The sequence below is a fragment of the Dipodomys merriami genome, unplaced genomic scaffold (genome assembly GCF_024711535.1).
Source record: "Dipodomys merriami isolate MVZ:Mamm:240054 unplaced genomic scaffold, mDipMer1.0.p SCAF_103, whole genome shotgun sequence".
Lineage (NCBI taxonomy): Eukaryota > Metazoa > Chordata > Mammalia > Rodentia > Heteromyidae > Dipodomys > Dipodomys merriami.
In genome coordinates this window covers 133,524-158,479 of record NW_027202305.1, presented here as the reverse complement: position 1 = coordinate 158,479, position 24,956 = coordinate 133,524, and the positions used below count along the sequence as shown (strand labels likewise).

The window sequence follows — 24,956 nt, the reverse complement described above, 5'->3', positions numbered from 1 at the left end:
GCAGAAAATGAGCAAGAAGTATCATATGAAAATAAGTCCACATCTATCTTCCGCCTCATGGATGGTTTGGGGATGAGAATAGGTAGAAGTGGCAGGAGCCAGGACCAAAGGAAGGACTTCACGTTACAAGCAAGGTAGAGTTCTAGGAGGAAGCAGGGTAAAGAAGGGCCCTGGAGAGGTGGACTACAGCATCTTACACAGCAGGAATGGATGAAACAGAATACAATAAGTCTAGGTGCAAAGATAATGTAAACAGTTGAGCAACAGATTACAAGACATAAAGTAGGATGGACACATTAAAACACAAAACCTAAGGACACTGAAGAGCAAATCAGCAGGTCTTAGTGACTGGGTCTAACTGGTAAGGGAGAAAGCAATCAAAGACAAATAATGTAGAAGATGGGTAATACAACGTAACCAAGATAAATGATGGTAAGAGAACAGGTTTCCTGAAGAAAGAAAACCTGTTTAGCAACAAAAATACTATGCTTGGGATCAGCAGAATATCAAAGACTTCCCATTAGCAGGTGGAGGTATAGGCCTGACACATGACAAAGTTGACGTCAAGAATGAAGACAAAACTATCACAAGACTAGAAAAAGCCAAGAGAGAGAAGGCTGGGCGAGGGAGGAGAGAGACTCCAGTGGTGCCCTAGGTCCAAGAAGTGAAAAGCTTTCAAAAGGGGAAAATCATAGCTAATGCTCCTAGAAGTGACAATACAGCCAAGACAGTCGGGTGAGGCCAGTGGAGAGTTAGAAGGCCCTTGGACCCAGACAGCCACACTCCTTTTGGTAGCTCTTTAAATTTCCCTATGGCTGAACTTGCCAGAGTTGGCTCTCCACTATCTGCTATCTCCCAGGAAGCTTTTCTGTTGTTCTTCCAGACACCATGACTTGTGGGTAACATGGTAGCACAGAGAATAGCATGTCCTTAGTTGTATTCACAGTGCTACTGCACAATGCTCCTTCCTTTTAATTTTGTTTTCAAAAGAGAGAGCTCCAAAACATCATTGTATGCTGTTTATCTATAAAGGGAGGTCTTTGTTTCTGGTCAGATGAGCATGAGCAGGGAGCGCCGACAAAGGCTGCAGAGCACCATCAAGTCATAAAAAGGCTCACGGACCCTGAGAAGGGCACTCATCCTGCAAGCCCAGGACACGGGAGGCCTTCCTGAATCACACCACCCGGAAGAACGCTCCCAGTCTCAACTGATACTGTAACGGAAGGCACAGCCCCAACACGCAGTGCAGATTCAAACAGGAAGGACAGCCTAGAAAGAGCAGCACTACAATTCAAACTGATTACAGAAAGGAAAATGCCCAAATATAATTTTATGCTGATTAAAACGTTCATGTTTTCTTGAAAAGAACTACTGTGTGGCCTAAAAGATAAGCTAGGCCAGGCACCAATGGCTCATGCCTATAATCCTAGCTGCTCACGATGCTGGGATCTGAGGATCACCATTTGATAAACTAGGTATCATTTATCTGGAATGCACAATATTTGAAAACAAGCTTAGAATTCTCCCCTCGCAGTCTGATTTCCCGCCTGGGAAGTCTCCCCTGGAGGCACACTGCCAATCCCTATCCTCCCCGCCAACTTCCTCCTTCTGCCCTTTTATGCAACAGGAAAAACTACACCACCAGGATTTAAAATCCTAAGTTCTGAGCCTGGCTTCATCATAAACCTCATAACTTAAGTCACATATCCTCCTTGCTAGAGATGTGTACAACAAAAATTTAGGGCTGCAAATTGACAACTGTCTTAACCTGTGATGGGACAACAGAACACAGTATTCACAGACGCATTTATAATAGTCAAGGGAGTGAAACAGTTGTAGATTCAAGAAGTAGAACAACTTTTGTCTTCTTGCTCAGCACTCATTTCATCCCTTTTGGCCGCAAAGTCTAAGGATCATCCTCTATGCAAAGAAATTATACATTGGAAGACCTTATTTTTCAAAAGACAAACGTACAGATAGGCAACAGTGGGTCACACATCTGCAATCCTGGCCCGTCAGGGGCTGAGACCTGGAGGATGGCAGTTCAAAGACAGCCCATGCAGAAAAGTCATCTCCAGTTAACCAATTAACCTGGAAAATGCTACACTGGAGGTGAGCTCTGGCTAGACTGGCTCAAGCGGTAGAGCATCAACCAGGAGAAAAGAAGCCAAAAATGAGGGTGTGAGGCCCTGAGTTCAAGACCAAGTATTGGCATAGGGAGAGTGGCAAAGAGACAGAGACAGAGAATTGTACATCAAACACAAGAAAGAGATACATGCTACTGGTCAGTAGAAAAGTCCATAATAATGAGACAGTCAAGACCACAAGGTCCTCAGGGGAGGCTACAGAGCTCTCAGAAATGTCTGCCCTTGAGATGCTTTAGGGGAGAAGAAATACTTGGTTCCTGAGGTGTTGAGTGGGTCTTTCGATGCTTGGGCTACAAAAAGGAAGAGCTGTCCTGGAGGGTGTCAGAAACAAGCTGGAGCCAAAAGGTAACATGTTATGTTTGTCAACCTCTAAGGGCTCAGGAACAACCTCCAGGCAGCCCTGTTTGTTTCTGGCCCTCCAATAAGGGCAGCCAGAGCTCCCTGGAGTCCAGACCAGACTTGACTACAGGGAACTCCAGCCCTGCGGTAAAAACTCGGCCCAGACCTGCTTTGGCACATCTGTGAACGTTTGTGCCATCAAATACACTGCTACCAGCTTTTTACTGACAGTGAAAAGACCACCTTACCTGTGAAAGTACCACTAAGTAATGACAGTCAGACCTGGGAGCATGTGGCCAAAACACCACAGTCTAGCCTGGACCACTCAGAACGGAGCGTGCCCAACACTCATGAAGAGAGCCTTTACCTGTGAGAGCACTGAGTATGCACACGGAACGGTCAGACAGGACCCTCTCACATGAGGCCAAAGGAACCATGGAGAGCGGCATTCTGTCTCTCCTTACAAAAGCCCCTATTTCCAGGACAGGATCAGACACTTAAGACTCAGCACTACCACCACATTTCCTCATCCCTTAGAAATGCAACTCAGGGTCCTGTGGATTTCTTATTGAAAACAGACCTCTCTGTATCCTGCACACATCAGACCCAGGTGACATTGCTCTTGCTAGGGGGATACATCTCTTCTTTACTCCAGCTCTTAGCAGGAAGTTCTAAGGATAAAAGGCTGCCATGTGATTTGATAGCTCCGTGACACCTGCAGGAGCTTCAGGGACTCACAGGGGGCAAGGAAAGGAAGGAGCACGGTAACTGGCACCCTTCCCCACTTCCTCTTTCTCTTCCCCTTTCTTTTTGTGGCACTAGGTTTTGAACCTAGGGTTCTCACACTTCTTAAGTAAGTCTACCACTTAAACGACAAACCCTCTAGCTCAATAACCTGTACCTGTGACCCTCCAGTGTCGAGGTAACATTGTTTTAGTTATCACTCAATGAAACAAACATGACCATCACAAGGTTCCCAAGATTCCTAGATTTAGAGGGAAATACTCTCCACTCATTCCCACGTTGCTGTTTCCTCTTCCGAGCCTGGGGAGCCCTACTTAGCCCCAGAGTCTGTCCCTACCGAAGCCGCTGCATACTCCCCGGCAGTAACTCACTCCCCTTTGGGAACACAAGCTCTAGCACTGCAGGCCTTGGGCACAAGGTCATACTTATTTTTGACTCCCTAAAGCCTTACACAGTTCCTGTACAAAAAGGGGCCGCGAGAAACACTGGCAAGTCAGTCCTCATCAACCCCTTGCCTCACAAAGAGGCGAGGAATCCATTCCTTCCAGGAAGCCCAGCCCCTTGCCCTGGAGTCACGTACCTTGTGCAGCGTGTCGGCATTGTCATAGTAACCCTGAAGCTCCTGGTGAAGCACGCGATTCTCCTCGGTTAGGATCTCCACCATCTGCTGGGCTCGCTCCACAATTGCAAATGCATCAGGACCAAGCTGCTGGCCAGGAGAGGCCGGTGGGGCCTGGGGAGCAGCCAGGGCCACTGGCAGTGGAAGTGGCAAGGAGACAGAGTGCAGCGGCCCGCTGACGGAGGTCTGGGAGGACATGGGGCTGTGCTGCTGCACTGTTGAAGGGAAGGGAAGCTGGCACGGGCGGCTGAGGGGACAGAAGACAAGACAGGCAGTCAGACCCCAGGAGGAGCAGGGTGAGAAGGAAGGAAACTCACCAACACAGGCACGCCAAGAGGCCAGTGTCCTGGTCACACGCTCCCTGTGCTTACTTCCCTCTGAATCAGCACCCTGTGGGCTGGTGGGGACACTGTGAACAAGGCAGCAGGTCCCACTCCCAGAAGCTTGCATTCTAGGAGAGGAAACACCTAGTGCCGAGGGTCAGGAAGGCAAGCCAATACAAAGAACACCAGCAAACAGCAGTGCAAGACAGAGCTGAAGCGGGACTAGGCAGGGAGCGAGGAGCCAGGCGAGGCCCTGCTCACAAAGGGTAGTAACTACGCGCCACTTCTGGGATAAACACCTCCGAGGAGTGGGGATGGAAAGAAAATGGAAAAAAAAAGGAATGGGAGACAACATCTATTGAGAAAGTACTTGTAAATTTGTCTACTAGACTGTGAACTACGAGAGACTGGAGGCATAGCTCAAGTGGTAGAGGGTTTATCTACTGAGAAGCCCAGCTGTTTGTTTGTTTGTTTGTTTGTTTTTTAAAGAAGGAAATAAATTGAACAGAGCAAGCTCCTATAACAGCATGTGCTTCTGTTTTCTAGTAATATACTCATATGCACACACACACACACATACACTCATCTCATATAATTAATTATGAAAGATCTAGGGAACTTTCATGAAGACTGGCATGTAGTAAGCTCTCCCAAATGCTAGCTCTTGTGTCACCATTGTGATCACTATTGTATTCCACGGTCCCTAAGACAGAATCCAGCCCAGGCATTCATGAGCAGCCCAGTAAACACTCTGTTCAGACTGAAGAGCTCTCTGTGTTTTTAGTGCAAGTGCTGCCAAAGTGAACATGTGCTCTGACAAACAGTCACTGAGCCCTGGTGCCGTGCCAGCCACCATGGATGGCATCAGCTCCTAATGCAGTGTCCTGTTCTGATCTTTGTAAACTTGGTATCTATCATAGTAAGTCTATTCGGACAAGAAAAACAAGGCCCAGGAAGTCATCTGCAAGGCACAGGGACAGATTAAAATAGACACAAGGTGTATAAGGGAAAGGGAAAGTCAAATATAGGCATTCTGACTCAAGTTCTTGCTGTTCATTGCTCACAGAGAGTGCAGAGGAAAGGCAGCCATTCGTTGATGCTCTGCTCCTGTCTTCTAACATTTAAGGAGCTATCACTGTATGTACGATCCACATTCTAAAACGATGGCAACAGAACTTTTTTGTTTTACTTTCTTAATTAGCTTTAAGTAGCTGTCTGGAAGGGTTTCAATTCAAGAGAAGCTTTTAAAGTTTCAAGAGACCCTGGGATAGAGCCTAGGGGCTAGAAACCTGCCCATGTGGTTATGCCGGACTACAAACTAGATCATTTCCCACCGGTTAAGGTCCGGTCCACAGAGAGCATGTAGCTGGCACTCATTGGAGGTCTCTGCTGTCCACCGGGTCCTACATTTCATGGCATGCTTGTGCCTCACCAGTCCTACAGTCCACATCTAGCCTTATTCTGTAAGTATGCACATCAAGGCTCAGAAAGTTCACACAATAAACCCAAGATCTCACACTCAATGTACAAGTGAGTTTCAAGCACACTCATCATTCCACCAAGGTGTTTTAACTACACAGCACTGCTTCTTAATGTAAGGGATTGTCTTTCACGCTGTGGTTGAATTCTAGCTCTGCTACTTTAGCCACATAATCACAAGTAAGCTTTTAACCTCTCCTTCGCCTTTTTTTTTTTTTTTTTTGGTAGGTCGTGGGGCCTGAACTCTGGGCCTGGGCGCTGTCCCTCAGCTCTTCAGCTCAAGGCTAGTGCTCTACCATTTGAGCCACAGCACCACTTCCCGTTTTTTTCTGCTTATGTGATACTGAGGAATCGAACCCAGGGCCTCATGCATGTGAGGTAAGCACTCTACTACTGAGCCACCTTCCCAGACCCTCTTCTTCACCTTTGAGTGGTAGCCATAATAGTACCCATCTAAGAATTGTGATAATTAAATGAAATGATGCATACCCACTTGAAGCATCATACTTCAGGTCAAGAAAGCTTTGTCAGCCTCTGTTGTTATCATACACTACTACTGGGTGTTATTCTGAAAAAGAAAAATCAGGCACTGGTGGTTCACACCTATCATCCTAGCTACTCAGGAGGAAAAGATCTGAGGACCATGGCTCAAAGCCAGCCCAGGCAAGAAAGTCTGTGAGACTCTTATCTCAATAAACTACCAAAAAGTGGGAAGTAGAGGTATGGCTCAAATGGTAGAGCACTAGCTTTAAACAAAAAAAAGCTCAAGGGCAGTGCCTATGCCCTGAGTTCAAGCCCCAGGACTGGCACCAATTAAAAGGGGGAAAAAAGGAAGTTCCACCCTTGGGTGTCCCTTCCTCTTCAGAAGCTACACAGTTCAGACTTGGGAATCACAGTCTCTTCCCTCAGGCAGCAGTGGGGCCTCTGGCACCACAGAACTCAATGCAGTGCAGAGTGCAGGGTGTTTCAGGGTGATGTCAGAACAGGACTGACTCTGTCTCATCCCTTCTTGGCCTACATTGCTCAAGACAGCAGCCAACAGCCACACAAAGCTACTGATCACTGGAGATATAGCTAGTCCCTGTGCTAAACAGAGTCTCAATACAAAAAACCCAAAGTGTATCTCATTAGCTTTTATATTATCTGTTAAATAATATTTTGGATATGACAGGTTAACTAAAAATGTTTTTATGCTTTTAACTAAATATCCATCAAAAATTAAATTTCATCTGTATCTTTTAACATCTTAAAAAGTGGCAGCTAGAGTTGGGCACCAGGGGCTCATACCTCCAGCTACTCAATAGGCTAAGATATGAGAACGGTGGTTCAAAGCCAGCCCAAGCAGGGAAAGCTCATGAAGCTTAATTCCAATTACTTGCCAAAAAGCTGAACATGTCTCTAGCTCACACAGCAGGACGCTATCATTTATCAAAAAAGCTCAACAAACAACAGTGCGCAGGCCCTGAGTTCAAGCCCTAGGACCAGCACACATTAAAAAAAGTGGCAGCTAGACAACTTTACATGAGACATGAAGCTCACGTGCTCACTGTTCTAGATCACGCTGCACTGCACCAAAGATCTTCGCTTGTGAGGACCCAGAGTGTGGAGAGCACCAGAGCGGCGCCGACCAGCTCTCCTGGCCCCCAGCCCCAGCCCCACCTGAGGGGCAAGAATGGCAAACGCAAGCTGTCTTCAACATGACACACGTTACGTCTTCTACATGAGCCACCAGCCTAATCTCTAGCAAAAATGATTGGCTGACAAAGCTTTGTAAAGTATGACAAGAAGAGAATACTAGATGCACGATCTGACTAAGTCACTCACAAAAGAGAAGCTAAAGTGGCTACATATTTTCCGCATAAACTGATAAAGGAAGAAATATAATGAAAGTATTTTTCAGTTTAGAAGTAATAACAATCCAGTTAAACAAACTTTACTGAGACCCCAAGCAATGAGTTTAAAAATATTTCCCAAGATAAAATACATATTAGAATTTTTCCTGTGTAAAAATTCAATGTGTTTAAGAAAAAAATAAAATAAAACAAAACAAAAGCCCCAGACTAAAGGCATGGCCTCCATGCAAGGGACGACGGGTTTCTCTGATTTTTCAGACATTTTATGTAACGAGTATGTATAGCTACATGTTAAAACATAAACCATTACCTGAGTAATACATGTGCATCACAGAGAAGAAGAAACTATAAGAATCAAGAAAAGGAAACAAACTGAAAAAAAAAATAAATGAAATGATAAAGGCCCTAAATTTTGGCATGAAAAGGTTCAAATTTAGATACTTTTCATTCAGTAAAAACACTTAATATTTATTGGGAGTTCTGCAACTTTCCGTATTTTCTAGAATGTTCTGATTCTCAAAGCAACACAGTCAACAACTGGTTTCAAACATCAATTATCTCTGCATAAGGAAACTGAAGGCAATACGGCTTTCCTCCCTTTAGGTGAGCAGGAAAGATGATGGGAATTACGTGCATTTTTCAATTATCCACAATGAGCATGTTCTATTTGTGGAAGTACGTCAGTTGGCTTGAGGAAAAACTGGCTATAACAAATTATGGATAAAGAAACAAGTGGTACATGCCTGTAGACCAAGTTATTGAGTAAGCTGAGGCAGGAGATCAAGTGCTCAAGACCAGCTGAGCACCATGGTGAACCTCCCACTTCTGAAAGGGCAGGCAGAGGCAGAGGGAGGAGAGGGAGACAAGGTAGGAGAGAGAGGAGAGAGAAGAGAAGGGGAGAGAGGGGAGAGAGACAAATAGGGGAAGAGGGGAGAGGTGAAATTGCGGTTTTCGGGACTAATTTGCTGGCACATCAGGGGATTAATCCACTTGAATCCCTTTGGTCAGGTAAACTCAAGTTTCATAAATGTTCAAATCAAGTCTCTACGGTTGGGTAAACTAAGATCAAAATGATTGCTATGTAAATACAGATAACCCTCTTGTTTAGAAAAGTTGTTCCCTTAATGAATTATATAGCTGGAATTGTCAGGTTTCTTGGGAAGGTAACTTGAACTTGACCCTAATGTCTTAAAATTCCCACACTTGCAGACCTGTGTGTCAGAACAAAGGGCATTTTACTTCTCTTACCCAGTAAGTCAGCCTACATACCACAAAACTCCTGAGTTCTGATACTGGTATTCTAACACGCTTTCATGGTAGAATTAAAACAGGGCTCATGGCCTTCCTTTCACTAGGGAAAATGTGTTAGTGTTAACTGAACAATTCTAGATTTGATTTACCACCTTTTGATCCTATGTAATAGCTCATTCCTTATGGCCTAAGCTGCAAGTAATTTAACATTTTGGAAATGTATCACTCAAAACTCTCCTCCTTCCCTCAGCCACTTCTAACTATGGAACTACCAATGTTTCTTTCTTTTTCTTATTTCTGCTGCCAGGTCATGGGGCTGGAGCTCGACCTGGGCGCTGTCCCTGAGCTTTTGTGCTCAAGGCTAGCACTCTACCACTTGAGCCACAGCACTACTTTCAGCTTTTTGTGTTTCATGGAGTCTCACAGACTTTCTGCATGGGTTAGCTTCAAACTGCAATCCTCAGATCTCAGCCTCCTGAGTAGCTAGGATTACAGGTGTGAGCCACTGGCACCTGGCCAAAGTTTCTTTTTTATAATACAGCACATAATAGATACATGCCAAACATGGACCCTACCAGGAGAAAGACCTCCCATTTAGCATTATCTTTTTGGCCATCAGAGGACTTGTCAGAGGACAAGTTCTCCCCAATTAACATAGTACACTGCAAATCCCTTGCACTGAAGAGAAGAAAAAAGGTGCTGGTAGTAGGGCTGTGACAAGAAGTGAGAATCTAGGTAAGGAAATCCTCAGCATGGTGTAAGACATTTTAGTTAGCCTAGGACAGAAGAGCCAGGCTGAATACTTCTACCCTAGTGCTTTCATTAAATAGCTATGCTCTTAAAATCAAAGTAACACATTCAGAGATGAACAAAATATTAGTAAACAGGCATCACTCTTCTTTTTGCAGGGCTGAGGACCGAACCCAGGGCCTTGCGCGCGCCGGCGGGCACCATTCCGCCGGGCTAAACCCCCAGCCCCGGCATCACTCTTCTTTCTGCTTCTGGAAAACTAGTGCATCATCTACCAGACAAGCCTACTTCAGTGCATCAGAGCAGAGAGAAGGATTTGTAAGCAACAGTGTCAAAAATGAAAACAAGAAATCCAAATTCTTACTTTTCTCCTAAGTTCTCTCTCTTGTCTCTTCAGATCTTTCTGTCTGAGGCAAAAAGAAGTCTCAAACATCGTGAATTGAGCCAAACCACTCGTATTTGTTACATCCTGTGCTCCAGTTTGCAGCATGGAGCAGGGGGATGGAACTAGATGACCTCCACCAGAGGCCTCTCCTGTGGTCTTAAGGGTCTGTGATATGGCATTTGTATAGCCAACAGACAGCCTAACAGACAGAAGAACATGCCAGGAAAATTCACAAGGACTCTGCTTGTCTCCTGGGCCAAAATTAAGTTGAATACACAGGATGTTGAGTTTCAGGTCCAACCCTTTGCCATCAGGTGGCATCAGAACAAGAAGAGTGTAGGCAGCTTTGTCTGCTCAGCCAGCTAAGGGCTGCACTGCTGGGGCCAGGCTGGCTGGCCACAGGCAGGCTCACAGAGTGGCCTCATAGCGCTGGAGCCAGACTCAACGGCCAGCCGGCTACGATCTCTCAGACACTGCCATGTGTCACGTCAAACCAGCTGTCTAGCTTAGCAATGCACTCAATTTTCTCATACATTTTTCCTTCTAACATCACATCTTCAAGACAAATGACACTTTCTACAAAACCTGGGTCAGCATCTAGGAAGTGTTTCCCCAACTCAGCATTTCGTCAGCTCCCATTACACCTACTGCCAAATGACAACAAGCAGAATAATCCTCTTCCTGCGCTGCCACTTAACAAATATTAAAAGTGTTATGGAGTTGGGCAACTTCATTTGGGGAGATTTTCACCCTTTATTGAGCTCTCTAGAGGCTGAGTTAAATACTCAGGGAAAAAGTGAATAATCACAAGTTCTGATTGATGTTGAAGTAACACCAGGTATTATTTTACACAAGTGAGGTCAATCACTATGATGAAAACATCATCAGGGATTTGACAGCTTTTGAGTTTGAATCTCTCCTTTGAAATAGGAACAACAGAAGGAAAAGAAGCGCTCCCAGGCCCCGTCTGGTGTTCCCCAACAGTTACATCAGGCCCACTAGGCAAAATGTGTTCCACCGTCCGTCAGAGGTCTTAGAGCTAGCTGCTTCAGAGCAGGCACTCGCCACCCACCTGCAGCCCGGCATCAGAGCTGGGGAACAAGTGGCAGACTGGGCAGCACACTCTGCTGGCCCCCACTGGCTCCTCCCTGGTGCGCTTGAGGTGGAAGGTGTGCCCCAGGGCATGTCCAGCACCCATCGCTGAGTACTCAGGGGCAACCCTAGAGTGAATGTCCAGTAACCGTAGGAGCCATGAGTTCTCTCTTCTCATGCTCTATGCTGCATAAACCCAGCCACATCCAAGCACTTTCCCAACTGCCACATTCCCAACTACTGTCTGTTTTCATCTAGTCTATATGGAATCAATCATAGAATCCTATCAGTTCTATTTCCCTAACTTTTTTAGGGGGCGGGGAGGTCGTTCATGGGGCTTGAATGCTTGGGCATTCTCTGAGCACTTTTGCACAAGGCTAGCACTCTACCACTTTGAGCCACAACTCCATTTCAGTTTTCTGGTGGTTAACTGGAGACAAGAATCTCACAGGGAATTTCCTGGCTTCAAACTGCAATCCTCGGACCTCAGCCTCCGGAGCAGCTAGGATCACAGGAGTGAGACACCAGAGCCCAGCTTCCCTGACTCTCTTAACACATAGTATTTCTTTATTCCTACTGCCTCAAGCTTCATATACCCTTGTCCATCTTTCCTGGCCTCATGGTTCCTCAGTCTTTCCTCTAATACATCCTACATAGCAATGTTCAGCCCTTAAGCATCAATGCATAGTCCCTGTTTGTGGATAAATTCTAAATTTCTTAGTATGACCAGCACCCACTAGTGCTGAGTTCCTGTTCAAACACATCATCTGTCATTCTATCATACCTAGTCTGTGTTACCGTACGGCCAATCTTCATGGCCGATCTCTAGTTCCTATAGTTACGAACAATACTACCTGCCATTCTCTTAGCCCTTTCTGCACACTTCTCTCCTAAATACACTGGACCCCGGTGATCTCTTCAGATACTTGTTTCCCTAGAAATAATGAAACAAGACGCTGGGGGTAGTGACCCTGTCTTTCTCTCAGAATGGAGCACAGGGGTGCAAAGAAGACATCCTCGTAAGTGTTGTTGATTCTATTAATCAGCCAGAACTCTAGAAGACAAGAGGAATTAAGCCAGGAGAGTGAAAAGATGCCCTTCATCAGGGTACTTGCATCTAGTCTCTAGTGGCCTGAGAGCTGGTGCTGTGACATTTATTAATCTCTCCAGGCTTTGGTTTTCCATCTGCTGAATGACTGTTCCAAAGTCTCTTTAGTACTTCCATTCTAGCATTCAGACTATCTTCCTTTAAACCTACAACAAAGGGACTATGAAGCCCTCTAGGAACCTGGGCAATCTACAAGGCCAGCCAGGAAGCTGCTCTTCTGCAGGCCTCTAGGCCGAGCTCCAAAGGCTCCTGGGGAAGGCTACTCCCTAGCACCCTTCTCCTCTCTTCAGCCTCCGCTGGGTATGAAGGAAATCACAGCTGCTTGTACTGTTTCGGACTACAAATTTCAGCCCCAAAGCATCTTATTAAATACTATGCACGAGTTTTTTAAAAAAGTGAAAAGAACGATTATCCTTCAAAGTAGCAAGTACTGAAAATGGAATTGCTGACTTGAGCCCCTAGGCTTCCCAATCACCTGGTGACACCGTACTCCGGAGGCGGCTGGTACCTCAGGACGGCCACTTCTGTTCTCACAGGCTGAGGGGCAGGGTACGGTGTCACCATCTCATGGAGCACCCCAGGGTGCTGGTCGTTGTAGAAAAGTCCGTGATCCTGGTTCTTGCTGACGGGAGACACCATCGGCTTGGTCTTGAAGGGGTAATCGGGCGGAGGGCCTCGCGGGTCCAGGGCTTTACTAGCAGGCGGGGCTGGGTTCGGTCCCCCTCCGGCTTTGAACCCCTTTCCGCTCCCTGAGCCAGGGAGGTGCTGCTTGGCACCATTCCTCTCCAGTGAGAGCTGCATGATCCTCTCACTGAGCGAGCGGACATGGCCCTGCTTCAGCTCCTTCAAGGCGTCGTCCTTATGTGCATGTCCGCCATGGGCGCGGTTCACTGCAGGCCTTCCCTCCGTGCGCGACTTCTGGCTGGTGCCCCCCGCCATGTAGTAGCCGTGGCCCACGGGTGTCTGCTGCTGCTGCTGCTGCTGCGTCTGTTGCTGCTGTGTCTGCTGCTGCCCTCTGAAAAACTGGGACTGGGCTTTGGCCTCCTCGTACGTGGGCAGCTCCTCATTGTTCTGCTGAGGCTGTGTGGGCCGGACCTGCCTCTCCATCGCCACACTATCCACCTGGCGTTCTTGACCCTGAGGCTCCTGGCGCGCTGACGGGTAGACCATTTGTGGCTCTTCTTGAATGAGGGTTTCCGTGGAAGAAAAGCTGCTTGCTGCGTGAGGAGGTCCTGCACTCCCTGTGGCTTGGTGCTGAATGGCCAGCAAATTCATGTTCTCGGTAGGGGTGCCATAGCGCAGTTGTTCCTGGATCAGCCGCTGTAACACTGTTCCAGCAGCCACATCCTCCGAACCTCTCATTTCCACCTCTGAGATCCTCAGGAAGTTTCAAAGAGGATCTTCAACTAAAGGATAAACACAGGAAAAGACACATCAGGCCATTCCCCAGGAAACGTGTCTCTATGTGGTGAACAATTAACATTTTAATTACAGTAGCATTTAAAGACAAAATGTCAACTATACCATCAGTTTCATCTCCCCTCTGATATCTCACGGACCTATTTCTCTAACTCCCAGCACGTACCCTTCTCCCCCCACCTCCCGACTTTTGATTCCCTCTCTTTGTACTCACTCCTGAACTTTTGCATCCTTCAAACCCTCCCTCTTTCCTTTAACTTCTCCACCGGTCTCTCCTCTTCACCAGGAAAACATATCCAACTCTTTCCCATCTTAAAAAATAACAATTTTTAAAGCCCAAACCAACACACACACACACACACACACACACACACACACACACACACACACACACACACACACATCCAACTCTTTCCCATCTTAAAAAATAACAATTTTTAAAGCCCAAACCAACACACACACACACACACACACACACACACACACACACACACACACACACACACACACACACACACACACACACACACACACACACACACACACACACACACACACACACACACACACACACACACACACCCTTCTGTTGGCTCTACCATAGACTTTTCATTGTTACCCTTCATCTCCCTTTCCTTGTCTTCACTAAGCAACCTATACAACCAATATCTCAAATGCTCTGATTAGTAACAAAACCCAAGAACAGCGTCTGGCTCTCATTACACACCTGACCCCCTGAATACCTGGCATGGCTGCTCAGGCTCCTCGTGCAACCTTCTCCCAATGCAGCATCTGAGCTGCTTCTCCTCATGCCGCTGCACTCACGACCTAATTCCCTTCACTTTACCTCCCTCTTAAATTCTGTATCCCCTCAAAGAACTATTTTAAAATCACAAATGATGTGCTATGTATCGCACAAAGTTCTCTCGTATGTTGTTTTACGCATCCCACAAATAACCCTATGATGAACCCAGTGAACAGACACTCAGCCTCTCACGCCAGTGCATGTGCCAGCTGCTGCGGGGTCCTGCGCAGCCCGCTAAACCTACGCCTCTGACCTCTTCTCCAAACCCCATCTCTATCCTGTCTGCTAGGACCATGGGTTGTGTCCCCACTTTCTAGAACACTGACCTACACACAGGGCTGGAGGAATGACTCCACAATAGTACATCTATGTATGAAGCACAAGGCCCCAAGTCTAAACCCCAATTTTATAGACTAAAACTGAGCTTTGATCATTAGATTTGCCCTGACTCCTGGCAAAAAACAAAAACTAACAAAACAAAAGAAAAACACAACAAAACTTACTGCTATGATCTCAGGCAAATTATTTGGTTTTTCTGCATCTCTCCTTTGAAAAATAGGGAGATTAAATATCTGCCTCACAAGAATGTCATCAAACTTATCCCTTAGCATTAAAGAATGCAAGCTATAATTGAATGTAAACACAAAAGTCCAACAATAAAAATAGATTGTCAAGGCAGGAGCCAGTGGCTCACACCTGTAATCCTAGCTACTCAGGAGGCTGAGATCTGAGGAATACGGTTCAAAGCCAGCCAGGGCAGGAAAGTCCATGAGACTCTTATCTCCAATTAACCACCAGAAAACTGGAAGTGGCACTGTAGGTCCAGTGGTAGAGTGCTCGCCTTGATCTGAAGAGCTGAGGGACAGCGCCCAAGCCCAGAGTTCAGGCCCCACAACCAACAAAAAAAAAAAGATTGTCAAAAGCTCACATAAGATAAATTTGCCAGATAATTGTAATAAACAACGAATATCCTAGGAAAAGAGATCAAGGTGGGTTAGAATGGTCCACTCATTCACTTGGCAAAAATGTCTTCAATCTTTTATATGCTGGTAGATGTTGGAAGTATGAGACTTAAGAGGAAAGAGCATATACCCTTGGGTAACAGATCTGAATGAATGGAAACTCTTACTAAAATTCAAATAAGAAATAAATAAGCTAAGATAAAAATGCAATTCTCATAGAAAATAATGTGGATAAAAAAATTAAAAATTAGGGGCTGGGAAGATGGCTCAGTGGTAGAGTGCTTGCCTTGCATGCCTGAGGCCCTGGGTTCGATTCCTCAGCACCACATGAGCAAAAAGAAAAAAGCCGGAGGTGGCGCTGTGGCTCAAGTGGTAGAGCGCTAGCCTTGAGCTGAAGAGCTGAGGGACAGCGCCCAGGCCCAGAGTTAGGCCCCAAGACTGGACCCCCCAAAAAAAAATTAAAAATTAAAGCTATTGAACTACTTTTTCACTGGAAAAAGATAAGTTGTAAGTACATTTGTCAAGAACCCTAAGTTCCTACCCAATTTTTTTAATTCTCTTATTGTTTTACCAGTCTCAAAAGCCTTCATAGATAGGCAGTTATTACAAAGGAGATGGTTCCTTCTATACTAGTTTTTAATTGTATCTTCTGAATTTATTACTTGCAAAAAAAAGAGAAAAAAAGAAAAAAAAAGTGTGTAAGATTCTGAGAAACAGTAGGAAAAAGAGACTAAGTGATATAACTCTAAGTTCTTACATCATAGGACATGATTATAAATAAAGCACTTGCCAAAAACGAAACCAATACTCTCACGTTTATTTGTAACAGGAGGATAGGAAGTAAGGTGAGATATGCACTGCAGTAGTCCCTGCTGATGCTTGGAAGATATACTCCAAGACCTCAAGTGGGCGTCTGAAACTAAGATAGTACCAAATCCTACAGATGTAATGTAATTTATATGAAGTGTAATTTATAGATTATGTACACAAAGAAATTTTAAACTACTAGTAAAATAAAACATATGTAATAAGGCTATCTGAAATATATAAATTGGTGATTTCTGGTATTTTTCATTTAATATTTTTCATGTAACATTTTCAGACTTCAGTGGACTTCAAGTAATTGAAAGCTATGGAAAATGCAGACAAAGATAAGGGCTAAAAATGAGAAAGAGGGCCTTTCTGGTCCCAATACCAATGACAGCAGTAGGACTTACCAACTTTCTCCCTGATGCTAGTCTTTGCCTCTACTGTCAAAGAAGATGCTTTACGTCTCCCAAAATAGAGGTGGAAGTCTGGATAAAAGTGATGTGAGTCCTGTTGGGTCTGCCCAGGACTGCTGGGGCTGTAACAGACAGGAGGCAAAGCTGCTAAAAGGAAAGGAAAGTTCATGTTAGTGCTGATGAAGTGTGATTCACAAGCTCACGAGTCATTCTCCCACACTTCCACTGGTAGCAGAAGCTCTGTTTTCCGGATTCATGAAATTCCAAAGTTACTATTCAGAATGCTTCCAAAGGTAGGGAGGGAAGGGATGGGTAGGGGGAAAACAATGGAGGGGGTAACAATGTTCAATAGGAAGTGTACTCATTACCTCACTCATGTAACTGTAACCCTCTGTATAGTATCTTTACAATAAAAAAAAAAAAAAAAAAACAGAATGCTTCCAAGTCCAACCACCAAACAACCCATGAGTTCATTCAACAGAAGTTTTCAAGTGTCACTAAGTGAAGACACATATGCTTTTTCACACTTCCCAGTTCCAAGAACAACATTAGTAAAAGTCCTCAGTGGAATTAGGGCCACAGGTTCCGATGGTCAAGTTGGGGGGCAGGGAGGAGGAGGAAGTGAGAAGATAAGAAAAGGAAAACTAAAATGGGAACAGCAGCTGTGTCCCAAAATACATGAAGGGTACAAAAAAGCTGTTTGGGTCACTTTGCAAGGCTCTGTGCCAGTAAGAGAACATCTCAGCCCAGGACAGAGTGTATTTTCCCTCAGTTGAAGGTTTCTAAAGTCTCAGTGGCAGCATGGATGGATGGAGCTTGGGTTCTGGGCTTCAGACAAGTGAAGGCCTTTCAACTCCAGTTAACCTCCTCAACACAGAAATCAGAGTGCGCTTCCTGTTCCAATTAAAGTGACATGGTACTCTGTCCTATAGTCACCAACAAGAGATGCCACGCCAGAAGTACTGATAGCATACGTGCCACCACTCCAGAAGTACCATAGCACACACACCACATCCATGATACCATGCCAAAAGTATCATAGCACACACACCACATCCATGATACCATGCCAAAAGTATCATAGCACACATACCACATCCATGATACCATGCCAAAAGTAGCACAGCACACGTACCACATCCATGATACCACTCCAGAAGTACCATAGCACACGTACCACATCCATGATACCATGCCAGAAGTACCACAGTGCATGTACCACATCCGTGACACCATTCCAGAGGTACCATAGTGCACGTACCACCACATCTGTGACACCACTCCAGAAGTACCACAGCACATGTACCACGTCCGTATTACCATGCTAGAAGTACCATATCACACGTACCACATCCATGATACCACTCCAGAAGTACCATAGTGCACGTGCCACATCCATGATACCACTCCAGAAGTACCATAGTATATGTGCCACATCCGTGACACCATGCCAGAAGTACCAATAGCACACAGACCATATCCATGTCACTACTCCAGAAGTACCATAGTGTACATTCCATACCCGTGCCACCACTCCAGAAGTAGCATAGTGCATGTGCCACATCCATGATACCATAGTACCATAGCCCACATGCCACATCCATGATACCACGCCAGAAGTATCAAAGTGCACATACCACGCCAGAAGTACAATAGTGCATGTATCACATCTATGATACCACACCAGAAGTACCATAGCACACGTACACATCTATGATACCACACCAGAAGTACCAAATGCACGTATCACATCTGTGGTACTATGTCAGAAGTACCACAGCACACGTGCAACATCCGTGACACCACTTCAGAAGTACCAAAGTTCACGTGCCACATCCATGATACCATGCCAGAAGTACCATAGCGCACAAACCACATCTGTGATACCATGCCAGAAGTACCAATAGCGCACAAACCACATCTGTGATACCATGCCAGAAGTACCAATAGCGCACAAACCACATCTGTGATACCATGCCAGAAGTACCAATAGCGCACATACCACATTCGTGATACCACTCCACAAATACTGATAGTGCACATGCCACATCAGTGATAACTTCTAGCACGGTAGGTTGAACCTGCTCTGACTTCACTGTGTAAGAACTAAGTTTAAGGCTCTTTTTGGAGAAATAAATAACTTAGTTTACTCTGGGAAGTGATGCCAGTTTTTAAAGTCCCTGCCCAAAAGATAATCCCATTAAAGCAAAAATAATGTTTTCAGCAATTGCTTCAAATCAGTTATATGAAAGTGTTACTTACCCTTTCCCATGAGGTCAAAACTCTGAGTTCAGTGACTAACAATTCTGAAGGCCCTGAGCTAGGGAACAGAATCTTCTTCCTGAGGTCTGACCTCAATGTGTGCAATGGCATGTGTACGTGTGTGCCGACCCTGTTATCATAGGAGTGTCTTATCTAACGGAAAAAGTCCTAAACCCAGATCCCTCACCATGTACCCAAGAATTTATAGTAATCTACACTGAAGGAATGATGCCAATAAAGATATCCACAAATTGGACCAAAGGCCAGGGCCAAGTTTATTTCCACTGTGACTGGGAAACATACCCAGGGAGGCCCGCATAACCACGTGGATCAAAGGGGGCTCTCTCAGCTCCGAGCTGATCCGTCACAGGGGTCCTGAAGTATCATGTGTCTATTACAGTTCTTTTTTGTGGTTGTTGCTGCCAGTCCTGGGGCTTGAACTCAGGGCCTGGGCACTGTCCCTGAGCTTCATTTGCTCAAGGCTAGCACTCTGCCACTTGAGCCACAGTGCCACTTCTGGCTTTTTCTGTGTATGTGGTACTCAAACCCAGGGCTTCATGCATGCTAGGCATGCACTCTACCACTGAGCCACCTTCTCGGCATTACAGTTCTTAACATGTGGTAAAGTCCACTCTTGAGAAGGAACTATGCTATGTCCGTGTCGCTCTGTTCACTTGCAGAGTGCTAACTGACCAGTCAATATCTAAGACAGCAGGAAGACTCCTGGACTCTTCATTTTTCCCAGTCCTGAGTCTTGAACTTGGGGCCTGGGCACTGTCTCTGAACTTCTTTGGGTCAAGGCTAGCACTCTACCACTTGAGCTACAGCTTCACTTCCAACCTGAACTCTTAAGAAAGATAAAAGTGAGCTATAAACCGAGTACTGGTGGCTCACGCCTGTAATCCAAGTTACTAAGGAGGCTGAGATATGTAGATCATGGTTCAAAGCCAACCTGGGCAGGAAAGTCTGAGACTCTTATCGCACAGTAAACCACCAGAAAACCGGAAGTTGCATGGTGGCTCAGGTGGTAGAGTGCTAGCTTTAAGCTGAAGAGCTGAAGGACAGAGCCATGCCCAGAGTTCAAGCCCCACGAATGACCTCCCCCCCGCCCCGAAAAAAAAAAAAAAAAAGTGAGCTCTAATTTACATGTAAAACACAAAAACTTCAGAAAAAAATTGGAGAAAAATCTTTGGAACAAAATGTTCTTACATATAATATCAAAAGCACTATTCATAAAAAAAAGTCAGTACACAATATCAAAATTTAAGTCTTTAGTCAGATGTGGTTTCACACACCTGTAAACTCAGAACAGATCAGAGCAGGAGAATCACACATTCAAGGCAAAACTGGGCTGCAGCAGTAAATTCAAGGCTGGTCTGGCAACTAACTCAGTGAGGCCCTATCCCAAAATAAAAACAACAAAGGGCTGGACCACATTTGGTTAGTTGCCTGACTATGCAATCCCACAGCCCAATTCCAGCACCAGGAAACATAAACAACTAAAAAATGTTATTCTACAAAGTGTCCCAGAAAGAGAATCCCAGGGATGATATATATTCAAACCACACACATACAAAGGACTCACATCTATACTACACAAAGTCAGAATCCAGCAGTAAACTAAATAATCCAGTTAGAAAATGGGCAGAAGACATGAATAAACATCATACCAAAAACACATAAATGGCAAATAATAAGCACAGGGAGAGCTGTTCAAGACCATTAGCTATTAGGAAAATGCAAATTAAAACCACAACAATATTAAAACACTTGGAGCCCAGGGAAGAAAGTGCATGAGACCCTGATCTCCAATTAACCCTAGAGAACTGTAACTGTAAGATCTGAGCACACTATATATTGATGGCTACTTTAAAAAAGGAGTTCAAATCTGCATTAAAAAATGAGCAGGGTACATTTCCTCCACACTATTAAACACTGTGGTGTAACCCTTGGAGGGCCCAGGAGTTGTGCAAAGAGGCTGGTGTGAACACACAGAAATGTTTCAAATTCGAACGCCTGGTCCACAGGGTGGGACCCAGGACTCACGGTGATAAAACTCACCGGTGCCAATACCTAAGCCAGGAGCTGGGTGCCTTCCTTCCAGCAAACACGTGTACTTGACTTGCTTACCCACAGCGGCCAGATGTACATTACACCTCTTCTCCATGACAAAACGAAGTCAAACCAGCAAAAGAAAAAGTCACTAGCAAACAAACAAAAAACCCTCAACAATCCCAGACAACTATTTCTAGTAAACCTTGTAATCAATTATGTCCTATTGTTTGACCTCTATACTACCCTTGTCTTTCAAAGATTCTGTTACATACTGACGTCCAAACTCAAAGAAAAAAAAATTGAAGGGCTGGGAATGAGGCTCAGTGGTTGCGCTTGCCTAGCATGCATGAGGCCCTGGGTATTCTTAATCAAGTATTCATAACCCCATACCGTGCTTTACTGTTTTCAAAGCATCTCCAGGAGGGACTGAAGAAATGCTGTGTGCACTTGGAGGCCGTCCTGTGCAGACCTCCACCTGGAGTTGGTACGGCCCTCACTCCACACGAACTGGCCCTGGCCAAGCCTCTCTTCATGCAGGTGCTTCTCCTGAGGGTGGCACTTTCAAGCTCCTTTAGTCTGAAAGGCCTCCACTGGCTTCTATGAAACGCAAACATTTGTTGTTGTTGTTGGTCGTGGGGCCTGAGCTCTGGGCCTGGGCGCTGTCCCTCAGCTCTTCACCCCAAGGCTAGTGCCCTACCACTTGAGCCACAGCCCCACTCCAGCTTTTTTCTGCTCATGTGGTGCTGAGGAATCGAACCCAAGGCCTTATGCATGCAAGTCAAGCACTCTACCACTGAGCCACCTTCCCAGCCCCAAGACAAAACTGCTTGGATTTCCATATGCCCCTCAATCAGTATTCCTCACCCTCCTCCATCCCCACAGGGCTTCAGAGACCCTGGCTTCTGTCCTCTGCAGCTGAGAGAGGAGGGTCAGAGAGGTGATGCCAGCTCCTTCCTGTCCACTTGAAAAAGTGCTCAGTGTCCTCCCTGGCCCACGGCCCCTCTAGCTGGCAAGGGGGTGTCTGTCCATTCCTCACTCCGGCCAGCCGGTCCCCGTCCACCCCTCAGTCTGGTCAGCCCCCCACCCCCCCTCGTCCACCCCTCAGTCTGGTCAGCCCCCCACCCCCCCTCATCCACCCCTCAGTCTGGTCAGCCCCCCCCGTCCACTCCTCTCTGGTCAGCCCCCATCCACTCCTCTCTGGTCAGCCCCAGTCCACTCCTCTCTGGTCAGCCCCCCGTCCACTCCTCTCTGGTCAGCCCCCCGTCCACTCCTCTCTGGTCAGCCCCCCGTCCACTCCTCTCTGGTCAGGCCCCCGTCCAATCCTCTCTGGTCAGCCCCCCCGTCCACTCCTCTCTGGTCAGCCCCCCGTCCACCCCTCTCTGGTCAGCCCCCCCCGTCCACTCCTCTCTGGTCAGCCCCCCGTCCACTCCTCTCTGGTCGGCCCCCCCCGTCCACTCCTCTCTGGTCGGCCCCCCCCCCGTCCACTCCTCTCTGGTCGGCCCCCCGTCCACTCCTCTCTGGTCGGCCCCCCGTCCACTCCTCTCTGGTCGGCCCCCCGTCCACTCCTCTCTGGTCAGCCCCCCCGTCCACTCCTCTCTGGTCAGCCCCCCCCCGTCCACTCCTCTCTGGTCGGCCCCCCGTCCACTCCTCTCTGGTCGGCCCCCCGTCCACTCCTCTCTGGTCGGCCCCCCGTCCACTCCTCTCTGGTCGGCCCCCCGTCCACTCCTCTCTGGTCAGCCCCCCCGTCCACTCCTCTCTGGTCAGCCCCCCCATCCACTCCTCTCTGGTCAGCCCCCCGTCCACTCCTCTCTGGTCAGCCCCCCGTCCACTCCTCTCTGGTCAGCCCCCCCGTCCACTCCTCTCTGGTCGGCCCCCCGTCCACTCCTCTCTGGTCGGCCCCCCGTCCACTCCTCTCTGGTCGGCCCCCCCGTCCACTCCTCTCTGGTCAGCCCCCCCGTCCACTCCTCTCTGGTCGGCCCCCCGTCCACTCCTCTCTGGTCAGCCCCCCCGTCCACTCCTCTCTGGTCAGCCCCCCCGTCCACTCCTCTCTGGTCAGCCCCCCGTCCACTCCTCTCTGGTCGGCCCCCCCGTCCACTCCTCTCTGGTCAGCCCCCCGTCCACCCCTCTCTGGTCGCACCCCTCGCCCCGGCCCCTTCAAGAGGCCCAGTGTCCGGGTGTCCTCCCGTCCGTCTCGCGGAGACCGCGGGACGAATCCGGCTCCTCGGGGCGCAGGGACCCGCGCGGTGTCCGAGCCTGAGCCCGGGCGGCCCGTCCCAGCCGCGAGGCCTCGGCCCGCGGACCCGGCGGCCGAGGCGCGGGTCGGAGAGCCCGAGGACGGGGCGGATTCCACGCCAGCCCCGCGGAAGAGAAGGGCCCGGCCTGCGCTCGGAGGGGAAACGCGGCCCGGCCCCCCCGGCCCCGCCGGCCCCAGCGCTCCCGGCCCCGTCTCCCGGCCCGGCCCCATCTCCCGGCCCCGGCCCCGTCTCCCGGCCCCATCTCCTGGCCCCGTCTCCCGGCCCCATCTCCTGGCCCCGTCTCCCGTCTCCCGGCCCCATCTCCTGGCCCCGTCTCCCGGCCCGGCCCCGTCTCCCGGCCCCGGCCCCGTCTCCCGGCCCCGGCCCCGTCTCCCGGCCCCGTCTCCCGGCCCCGTCTCCCGCCTCCCGGCCCCGGCCCCGTCTCCCGGCCCCGTCTCCCGGCCCCGTCTCCCGTCTCCCGGCCCCGTCTCCCGGCCCCGTCTCCCGTCTCCCGTCTCCCGTCTCCCGGCCCCGTCTCCCGGCCCCGTCTCCCGGCCCCGTCTCCCGCCTCCCGGCCCCGGCCCCGGCCCCGGCCCCGTCTCCCGGCCCCGTCTCCCGCCTCCCGGCCCCGGCCCCGGCCCCGGCCCCGTCTCCCGGCCCCGTCTCCCGGCCCGGCCCCGTCTCGACGCCGCAGACGCCCGTCCCGGGGACCGGCTCCGCTCGGAGAGTTGGCCGTCCCGGAAGCCACTCTCCCAGGCGGCCCCGCAGGCCGGGGAGGGCCGGGCGGCTCCGGCGGCCCCGAGCCGGGTTCCCGGCGAGAACAAAGGGCGCGGGGTTGGGGGACCGGGCCGGGGCCGGCGCCGCCCGCTCGCCGGAACCGGACCCCCGCGGGGCCGGGGCGGGGGCGGCGCCGTCCTCTGCGCCGGGACACGCAGGCCGGGGGCGCCCGGCGTCCGGGGTGGGCCCCAGGGGCGCCGGAGGACCCAGCTCACTGGCCGCGGGGGGCGACCGCGAGCACCGGGGGAGGCCCGGGGGGCGGCGGGGCCCGCGCCCCCACGCGGGCGGACCCTCCCGGCTCCCGCGCCGCCGCCGCCGGAGGGGCTGAGGGAAGCCGCGCGCGCCGGGGCGCGGGCGCTCCGCGCGGCACCGCGCGCCGCCGGCCGCTTACCTCGGTCCGCCGGCCGGCCGCTCCCCGACGCGGCCCCGTCCTCCACACGCGGCGACCACGGCGCGGCCCGCGGCGCGAGGGGGCGGCCGCCGGCGGGGCGGGGCGGGGCGGCGCGCGGGCGGCGCCCGACGGGCGTCCGGGCCACGCGGGAAGCCGGAGCGGCCAGGCCCCGCCCCCGCCCGGAACTCGACGCCCTCCGCGGGGCCCGGAGCCGCCGCCGCGCCGCTCGGCCCGCGCCCGCCCGAGGGTGGCCGGGGCGCGGCCCTAAAGCCCGCCGCCGCCCCCCGGGCCCGCACGGCCGCGCGCCGGGGCGCGCTCAGGCCCGAGACCGCCCTGCCCCCGGCGCGGCTGCCCGCGCCACCGCGGGGACGGCCGCCGGGCCTGGGCTCCGGCCGGGCCGGGAAGGCCGCGCGGCCTCGGGAAGGAGCGGGAGCGCGGCAGGGCCGGGAGCCGGGCCGGCCGGGGCCTGGCGCCCCCGCGGACCCCAGCCCGGTGACCCCCGCGCCGACCCCAGCCCGGTGGCCCCCGCGCCGACCCCAGCCCGGTGACCCCCGCGCCGACCCCAGCCCGGTGGCCCCCGCGCCGACCCCAGCCCGGTGGCCCCCGCGCCGACCACAGCCCGGCCCCCGCGCCGACCCCAGCCCGGTGGCCCCCGCGCCGACCCCAGCCCGGTGGCCCCCGCGCCGACCCCAGCCCGGACCCCGCGCCGACCCCAGCCCGGCCCCCGCGCCGACCCCA

The 24,956-nt window shown here is 49.9% G+C and overlaps 1 protein-coding gene across 5 annotated transcripts in view; it reads right to left on the bottom strand.

Moving 5' to 3' along the window:
* The window catches only part of LOC138809711 (angiomotin-like protein 1), a 53,849-nt gene extending 29,545 nt beyond the window's left edge, over positions 1–24,304 (bottom strand). The window contains exons 1-5 of one of the 5 annotated variants that reach the window (XM_069996574.1): positions 24,219–24,302; positions 21,207–21,413; positions 16,494–16,646; positions 12,566–13,496; positions 3,811–4,096 (exon numbers count right to left, since the gene is read on the bottom strand). In XM_069996574.1, coding sequence (XP_069852675.1) covers positions 3,811–4,096; positions 12,566–13,452 — 1,173 coding nt within the window. In that variant the 5' untranslated portion in view covers positions 13,453–13,496; positions 16,494–16,646; positions 21,207–21,413; positions 24,219–24,302. Of the gene's footprint in view, positions 1–3,810; positions 4,097–12,565; positions 13,497–16,493; positions 16,647–21,206; positions 21,414–21,680; positions 21,876–24,218 lie in introns of those variants that run through there. The other 4 variants (XM_069996565.1, XM_069996584.1, XM_069996593.1 and 1 more) reach the window with 4 other exon arrangements.
* Positions 24,305–24,956: the final 652 nt, after the last annotated feature.